Source organism: Fragaria vesca, linkage group LG3 (genome assembly GCF_000184155.1).
Source record: "Fragaria vesca subsp. vesca linkage group LG3, FraVesHawaii_1.0, whole genome shotgun sequence".
NCBI lineage: Eukaryota > Viridiplantae > Streptophyta > Magnoliopsida > Rosales > Rosaceae > Fragaria > Fragaria vesca.
The window spans coordinates 2938664-2947690 of NC_020493.1; the positions used below are offsets into that span (position 1 = coordinate 2938664).

At 38.7% G+C, this 9027-nt stretch overlaps 2 protein-coding genes across 2 annotated transcripts in view; one reads left to right on the forward strand and one right to left on the reverse strand.

Annotated features, from left to right (window-relative positions):
* The window catches only part of LOC101307376 (RNA polymerase II C-terminal domain phosphatase-like 1-like), an 8705-nt gene extending 5230 nt beyond the window's left edge, over positions 1-3475 (reverse strand). Inside the window, exons 1-6 of the mRNA XM_004293455.1 lie at positions 2870-3475; positions 1636-2112; positions 1149-1359; positions 898-1055; positions 714-784; positions 516-618 (exon numbers count right to left, since the gene is read on the reverse strand). Coding sequence (XP_004293503.1) covers positions 516-618; positions 714-784; positions 898-1055; positions 1149-1359; positions 1636-2112; positions 2870-3142 — 1293 coding nt within the window. The 5' untranslated portion in view covers positions 3143-3475. The remainder of the gene's footprint in view (positions 1-515; positions 619-713; positions 785-897; positions 1056-1148; positions 1360-1635; positions 2113-2869) is intronic.
* LOC101310880 overlaps positions 1-9027 on the forward strand; it is a 1534871-nt gene that overhangs the window by 725695 nt on the left and 800149 nt on the right. The gene's annotated exons all lie outside the window — the stretch shown is intronic.

A 9027-nucleotide genomic window follows, 5' to 3' on the forward strand; every position in this document is an offset into this window, starting at 1 on the left:
GTCGTATGTATGTATGTGTGTGTGTATATATATATATATATATATATATATATCAGGCCGGATGTGGAGGGCACGTCCGCACTGGCTTAAAGTGCGCACGTCGCTCCGTTCGCCACCGTCCGGCGCCGACGCGGCGCGCCTCCACCCCAGCGGACTCTAGCAGCATCCCCGATCACTTTTCCTCCCCGGCGAGTCCGCCGAATTCCAGTTTCCGGCGAGATCGACTTGATTTGAAGTTTTGGGTGATCTCGCCGGAAAACTGGAAAAGAACGGACTCGCTGGGGAGGAAAAGTGGTCGGGGACGCTGCTGAAGTCTTCTGGGAGGGAGGCGCGCCGTCGTCGGCGCCGGACGGTGGCGAACGGAGCTCCGTGCGCACTTTAAGGACCGTGTGCACGTGCGCTTTCTATCGTTTTCGTACATATATATACACATGTATATGTAGCATATACCGATATACGTATAATAACAATACAACACAGCATGCCAAGAGTATTAAAAAACTGTTCCAACTGACCTCTGAAACTAGAAAATTGCTCACATCAGGAGAAGAGAAATCTTTAATATTATCTTCGTAAAAAATTTCAGGAATCTTTTGCAGTAGACTGTCGTCAAATTCTCTGTTAAAAAAAAATATATCCAACAGAACACTATTATCGAACACATAAGCAGTATATGTCTCCATTGGAAATATTGGGCTTTATCATTTTCTTACCTAAAAAAGCCACCTCTGACGCTGCAGGCAACATTTCTTGCAACACACAAGACAGGGACAGCATTATTTGCCTGTAGCATTATAACGAGTTCAAGCTTAGAAAACCAACAAAAATTGATGCCCATGTAGATTATATGCAATAGAACAGTTTCAAAGAGCTATAGACAAATGCTAGGACTTTTACTTCAGCTTGAGGAGCGTAATAAGGCGCAAATGCAGGAACAACATGCACTCGAGGTTGATCTCTGTCATCCCACACCTTCAAGCGATCATCAATCACCAATGCCATCTTAGGATGGCACAAGCTTTCTTGGAAGACATTGAACAACGACTTCTTTAAACCTATTTAACAGATGATATAAATTAAATTTTGCAGGGAAATGGACGAGCTTTTTTTTAATTATGTAACAAAAATAAGAAATGAATGACACTTACCAGACTTGACACATACGATGCGGTCCAGTAATTTATTTGCGTTTATCAAATTTGATTCTGGATCAAGAAGCCTCCACATTTCTAAAGCATAATCCCTTTCAGCCATTGTGCAAACATAAACTTCAAAACGCTTGCGCCCTCTTGCAGTCAAGTAGCTCCTGAGATCCTCCCATGCAGGTCTCAACCTCACAAGAACGCTTGTATCGCGAATCTAATGAACACAAATTGATGAGAATATAAACTAGCATGCAATAGAAAATAGAAAAACATGAAAAAGCAGAGAAAGGTGCATGTGCAATCCACATAAACAAAACAGGGGGAAGCACAAAGACACGACATGAGGATGATTCGACAATGACAAGTATAATCAACTATCGCATCCTTTCATGGGCTCGTAATTTGCAACGCAAAAAAGAGGGACAAACAAAGCCACTAAATGTGCTCAGGTTAGAAACTTAGAACTACAGTGAAATCGATAGTTATGTACCTGTGGATTAATGCGAGTCAAGATAATATTTTTCTCCTGTAAACGTATAAGTGGCCGGATGATAGGTTGATGGCTGTCAGACAAGGCTGGAACAACCTCAGACTGAGTTTTGATCACCCTCCCATTTTCAACAACTTGATCATTTTCAGCATATTGCTTCAGTATAAACTTGTCATCTTGGTATCGCTTGATCTCTGCCTGCATACCAGAAATCCTTTGTGCGTCCACCTCGCATTGTATTTTCCTCTGTAGGCCCTCAATTCGATCCTCGAATGATCGCATTGTATTTGCAACAATAAGTGTTTCATCAAGATCAAATACAATGCCAAGACATCTTAGGTTCAGCATGCCAAGGCAAGAACTGTATAATCCGGAGGATACACTGAATCCCCAAAAACATGGATGCTGTTTTTGATTATTTCTCGAATACATGGCAACCAAATGCAGCTCCTCCACCCCTAGGTTCATAACTGCAGTCTACAATTACAATATGGAATCATTGTCAAGGTTTGCAAAAACAACCATCCACAAGAATGAACAAAAAGGATAAATTTACTGACTACATAAGTACATAACAATATCGCGTCTCAATAAAGAATAGCATTACTGATAGTATGAAGAGAGTACCGACGCCAGTACAAGTCAATCAGCAATATCATTTCCATGATAAAAGCCATAAATCACTGACATGCTTAAGTTCCATTAAGGACAACAGTACTAAACACTCATATAATTCAAGAATTATATTCTCAACATATACTGCAGCAGCACCAAGAGGAATATCCAGTACCCTAAATTATACATCTATGCAATCTCATCACAGCCCTAAACAGAACAACATTCACCAAGCATGCATCAGCAAGATCAACAAGTCACAGCCACAGAAACAAACATGGTATATTCTTAGCATAACAGAGTCAATACTGCCCGATTTAGCAACTTGAGGAATAAAGTTCAGCTTACAGTTCAACAAAAACAGAAGTTTCAGTTCAAAAACAGTACTCACAAACTAATCAAACCTCATACGGCTGACCAAAACCAGGACAAACAAATTTCTGGGTTCACTGAAATTCTCAAAAACCAAGCAAATCTCAAAATGGGTCCCCTGCAAAAACTGTCCAGAGTCCTCTGTAACAACATTATCAATGAAACATGGGTTTATCTTCCTTTTCATTTTCATTCCTTCTTGATTTTAATGAATAGTTCTGAGAGTTCAATTTCAATGGGGTTATACCTTGTTCTCCATGATACATGAGGAGTGCAAAAGAAAGAGCCGCGATGTGTCCTGAGAAGAAGAAGAAGAAGACTTGGACTCCATTTTGAAGCAAACCCCATTAGAGCTAATGGTGTGAAGCACAGCCACAGGTGGACATCTCTCACTGGATTGAGAAAAATGGCTTATTCTGATTTCCTTCAACTCATCCCAGATTTTCTTGTTGTTCAACTCTTCTGGGTATACCTCTACCTCCCCAAGTAACTCTTCTCCTTTATAAACCAGCTTTAACATTTTTCACAAAAAACCCCCAAATTCCAAAATCAAAAATCCCCAAAAAGAAAGATTAAAAATCAAATCTTTTTAATACCCTTCTTTGATTTCTCATCAGATTTCGATCCCCAGAAAACCATCGCCGCCGTGAGACGCAGCTTTAGTGTAATCGTAATCCGATTTCAAGAACCCAGAAAAAAAAAATTTCGAAGAAAAAATTAGGGTTAATTTCGAGTAGAAGATGTTAGATCCGTGATTGATGAATCCCCCAAATGGGTTTTTGTATTCGTTTCTGAATCGAATCGGTGCTCTTTTTTATCTGTGGTTGCTGAGCTAGCTAGGGTTTTCTGTTTTTTGTTTTTTGTTTTTTTGGTGATGATGAATTGATGATGGTGAAGAACAGAGAGAAGTCGTCAAGAGGAGAAACCCTAGATCCGGATTGCGAATGGTCAAAATAGCACTGCAACTCATATGTCAGATAATTATTAAAATTTTATAAAACTAAAATACGGGGGTTTGGGGTTTTTCATTTTTTTATAAATGAAGTCATTTTCTTTATTTATTATATTTGTAATACGTTACGAATAATATTTATGAAGAGATTTAATGTACCAATATTAGAGAGTCTTGAGTGCATGACACGTAACATGTTGATACGATATATTATATAATTAGGATTAGTCGATAATGATACATATATCGGTAGTTTTTATATGTAAATTGTTTAGATGACATCGTTGTGTTTACGTCATCATATATACAAAATTATTAATGCTAACGCACAATTACATATGAAATGTACATTTTAATAACGTTTAAGGTAACATTAAGAGCAGTTTTTCATTTTGTGTGAAAGATTTGTGTCCAAAATAACAGACTGACGTAACTTCTGGTGTTTTTCAAGAGAAGAATTTTGGTTATACAGTTGGTATATGACGTTGTGAATTCGGTTTGGTACTTTGGTGTAGTAGGGGCTACAGTGACGTGTTTGAAAGATTTTGGGGCAGATTTGTGAAACTGGGAAGTTATGGGGCGGTTTGGACAATGAGAGCGGTGGTACGTGGCGGGAGGGGATTGGGTTATGGTTTATCTGGCTTTTCTTTTGAGATTCTTGTTGGCATGGAAGTTTCATTTATCTGTTTTCTAATCCCAAATCCCCAACCCTAAACAAAGACTCAATACATAAACACACATTTTTCACTGCTTGTTGAAGAGAAGTTGATGTTAGTGATCTATATGGCACGTAATAAGCATTTGTTTCACATCCATGCTATTTTCATTGCTATATTCATTATACTTCCATCTATAAACAAACATTTAAATACCGTAACTCAATATGACATTTCACAATTTTGTTACCACAAAAACATGTGCGATGCAAAAAAGTCGTTAGAAATATATATTTTCTTATATTTAAATATTGGAGGAAACTAAATATACAGTATGTTAAGTATTAGATGAAATTTGGTCTTATAGTGGTAATCATAGTAATAAGTGGTAACGGTTGAATTTGTAAACAATAAATGATGGCATTGGATTTTTAATTCGAACGTGTGGTCGGATATATGAACTGTGCAACTTGCTAGAAGGATAAATTGCTAGGATTTATTGTGGTTTCTGTGAGAAAGTTACTATGTGAATGGTAGGAAAGTTTAGTTGTTAAGAAACTAAGAACTGACTAAACTTTATTGTTTTGCTGGGTTATGAAGATCTGTTTTGTTGTTGGGTTAATTTAGTGGGTGCAGGACTCACAAGTATAAGGTTTTGTTTTAAAATTGAGTTATATGAGATGGTGAAGAATTGGGATCATTAGATATGGAGGTTTTGTTTTGATTATAAGAATGTTTCGATGTCAAAATTCACATGAAAGTATAAATCCAAGTTAAAAAACAAGAAAAAACTCTCAAATTTAACAGCTCAATGATATCAGTCGATATCAAGATGCATAATATCTGTAAATGTATCTCTAGTAGCAACATACTTCCATACAAATAGTTGAAGTAAGCATGATTTTATAACATCAGCTTCTCATTGTTAATTTTTCAAACTTCACACTAAGTTTAACAAGTAAAAAACCCGAGCAAATAATTTCGAAACTGATACAGAGTTACCGACGACGCAATCAAACTTGTAGAAGAAACACTATTACCAACCGGATATATCATGGCCATTCCAAAACTCAGAGCCGGAGGTTTGCAGCGAAACGAAGCGGTATGATTCCGACCACCCGGTGAGAGTGTCAGCGCGTGAGCTTCCATCAGAGAGTGTATGCGCGTCTTTCAAAAGTCTCTTATTGAGTGCAAAACGGTGCGTTTAAGTAAAACACCACCTACCAGAATTTCAACAGAACTTACCGCCAAAATCTGCAGCCTACAGAGCTCTACTCAAAGCCGGTCCAAATATGAAGCCTCTGCAAACAAGTCCATGCCCACATCGTTGTCTCTGGGTCTCACCGCAGGCGATCACTCCTCAACAAGTGTAGCGAGTTTGGAGTTGCACGGAAGGTGTTCGATGAAATGCCTGAGAGGATATTTTTTTTTCGGGTTTTCGAGAGATGCGATTGAGTTGCTTAAGGAGTTGAGGGAGTTGGGTGTCGAGCTGGGTTCGAATGATTTCGTAAATGTCTTGGCGGCATGATGGAAGTTGTTGGTTTTTCGGCCTTTCGAGTGGTGGGTGCATGATGAGGTTGTGAAGTTAAGGGTCTGGATTCTGGAAATGAATGTGGCTCTAGTTTGGTGATCAGTGACTTGTGTATCGTTCCTCAAATGATTGATCACAAATGCATTGCAGTATTGCACACTGTTGGGTGAAGTGCAGGACATCAAATGCAATGTCATGACTTTCTGGTTCATTCCTTGCAGCACTGAAAGTCATGTAATTTCAGTACAGTGTTTTGCAACCAAGCGCCTACTGCTGGCTTCATTGCAGCACTCCTGTAATTTCTTCTTGTTATCTATACCCTCTGCACTATTCTCCATCCTATGTGTGTTGTAAAATCTTGATTCTGCAGATAGCATAGTCTGTCAACATTGCTGCAAACGAAAATGAAATATCATCTATATATACCTTACTGCCTGATTTCTAGTAAACAAGCAAACTATAGGGAGGCATAAATCTTGTACACTGAACTTCTCAAAATGGTGTTCAGTAAAGTAACACAAGGTAGCATGAAGGCAACAATTACTAACAGACAAGTCTGTACTATGTCACTAAACATATTCTGGAATGACAATGCCTATATATTATCATTCAGAATAGCAAACTGGGTTTTCTCATTCAATAAACTCAACCGCAGAAAGCTTCAACTCGTGTAGAAGTCCTCCCAAATGATGCCTATATTCTATCATTCACAATCTCATTCACTGAATCAAATTGCAATTCGCCAATTCCGGTCATGGTTGGCACAAGCATCAGCTATGAAATTTGTCTCCCTACATATGTTCTTGGATCGAAATGATCATCTCAAAACTTTTGGCAAGACATTTGATATCTTTAATGACTTGAGAGATTGTCCAGGGTGACTCGATGTTATTAATTGTCAATTGCGTCTATAACCAGTTTAGACTCTACCTTTTTTCCGGTCTTAACGAAAACATTCATTAAGAAAATGGGAGTTTACTCAAAGCTAAACCAAGAGTATCGATCTTTAAATGCCGTTACTTTAGATGCTATAAAAAGAAATGCAGCCCTTGAATGAGAGTGATTATAACTACAATTTTCCATAACATGATTATTACTACAATTGCCGACTTTACACCTCGAGAGTAGGGTTTTAAGAGGGAAGGGTTTTTTTGCCGTAGTCTTGCTCTCCACACTACACCGAAATTTTCTCAGAAAAACTCGAAACACTGTCGGCAATGGCGAACCAAATTTTCTTCTGCACAATGCTTGTCCTTGCCATGCTCACTACAATCAACCTTCTGTGGATTCCTTCGCCATTTCATCAGTCTCAGGAGGAGCGGGAGGAGCCAAGGACCAGTCTTTTGTACCCAGTCGTGGAAGGAGCGATGAAGTACGGTCTGCCTATGATTGGAATCCTAGTGATTCTTATTGTTCTCTACAAGAGATACCCAAACACCTTCAGGTTCCTCTCCATTTATGGACTTCTGCACTATCTTGGAGTCGGGGCTGCTACTGCGGGTCCGACGTATCCCGGAACGGCAAACCCTTCTGTGATTAATGCTGGTGTCATCAGCGCTGGTGGTGGTATTCTGGTGACATTGTTGAGGTGGGTGGCTAGACGTGGAGGCCGTGGAGCTGGAATCGCAGAGCAAGTTTCCGGAGAGAGAAGGGGCGTGTTTCTGGTGGTAGCAATTGTGGGAGGTTTGACTGCGACGGTGGCTTATGTGGGAGGCCCTCGGATCATGAATTCCATCAGAGCAGCTGCGGGCGGATCAGTGAGAGCTGGGAGAGCAGCATATCGGTTCCTCCTGGCCCCCTTTCGGATACCACCAGAGGAAGACCTTGAGCTTCAGCCTATGCTGAACCAGCCACCCATTCACCTCCGGCCTAACAAGCCTGGCTTGCTTCAGATATTATAGTCAACTGGATTAGTTGGCAATTATATATAGTTAGTAAATATATTGTGTGATGTGGTGTTAAATCCAAGTAGTTATTGGGTAAAGCTACGGTGTATTTTGGAGTGCTTACGGCCAATTGTAAAGGTTATTGTCTTCTTTTCAACTCTAAGTCGATTTTTCTGATTCTATATATATGAAATTAATTTTTTTGGTTACATTGATTTTATATGAAATTATGAACACGAGGACTTTATTAGACTTTGATTTTCCTACACAAAAGGGGGTTTTAGCTTTATGCTTAAAATGAAATAGACAGATTGATCTATGCATCAACTAGCTAGCCATGATCTGACCAGGTATGCTTAGTCTTCTATTTCACTCGATACCCTTTTTATGTATGCTTAGTCTTCTATTTCACTCGATACCCTTTTTATGTTTACTGATTGCTTCAGTTTGTGTTAGAAGGATAAATTTCTAGGATTTACTGTGGTTTCTATGAGGAAGTTACTAGTGATTCTGATTGTTCTTTACAAGAGATACACAAACACCTTCATGTTCCTCTCCATTTACGGACTTTTGCACTATCTTGGAGTCGGGGCTGGTGGTACAGCTAAAATAGCCTCACAATTTAACCCTGTAAAAGATTGTCGATTGTAGTATAAAGAAGCAAGGATCGTTCATTGCCAGAGATTGAGGGTATTTAATTTCACACACAAAAACAATGTCACAAAAGTGTCTACTGTTCCTGACGAACAGCAGACTAAAATATAATTAACTACCTAATCTACACTACTCAGAAAATTATGAAAATTTATAAAACTAAACTAGACACACAGAAGAACACGCACACAAAATTTAAGGGGATTTGGAGTTTGTTTACTATACTAAATAAATCACGAAATACAGAAGACAGAAGAATAAGAAAACAGTTTTGATTTGTAGTTTGAGAAATATGATAGAGAAGAGGTTAGGGATTTAGGAAATTCACCACCGAATATGCTTTAAAACAAAGTCCACACAACCAAGATTTCAATTACCAAGTTATGAAAAGGTTCAATCAAGAATAAACCGTGAACGCACTGCGTAAATTCTTATTACTTCCCTTAATTACTTATGCAAGATGAACGCACCATTACTAAGCCTTTAGAATAACCAATCAAGGTATAGACGCTATCCTATCAACAAGTTATTCTAAGCATTAAGATCAATGAAAGTGATTGAACAAGTATGCAAAACTAGTGTGGAACGCCTACCTAGCATGCAAGTCTCTCTATTTGGTTTCACCTATTGTCCTATAGGTTTTACTACCTTGAATTAAGCCGTATTAACCGTTTAGGAGATTAAACAACCTAATTCTAGCCCCACTCACAAGTTCATAATGTTCTA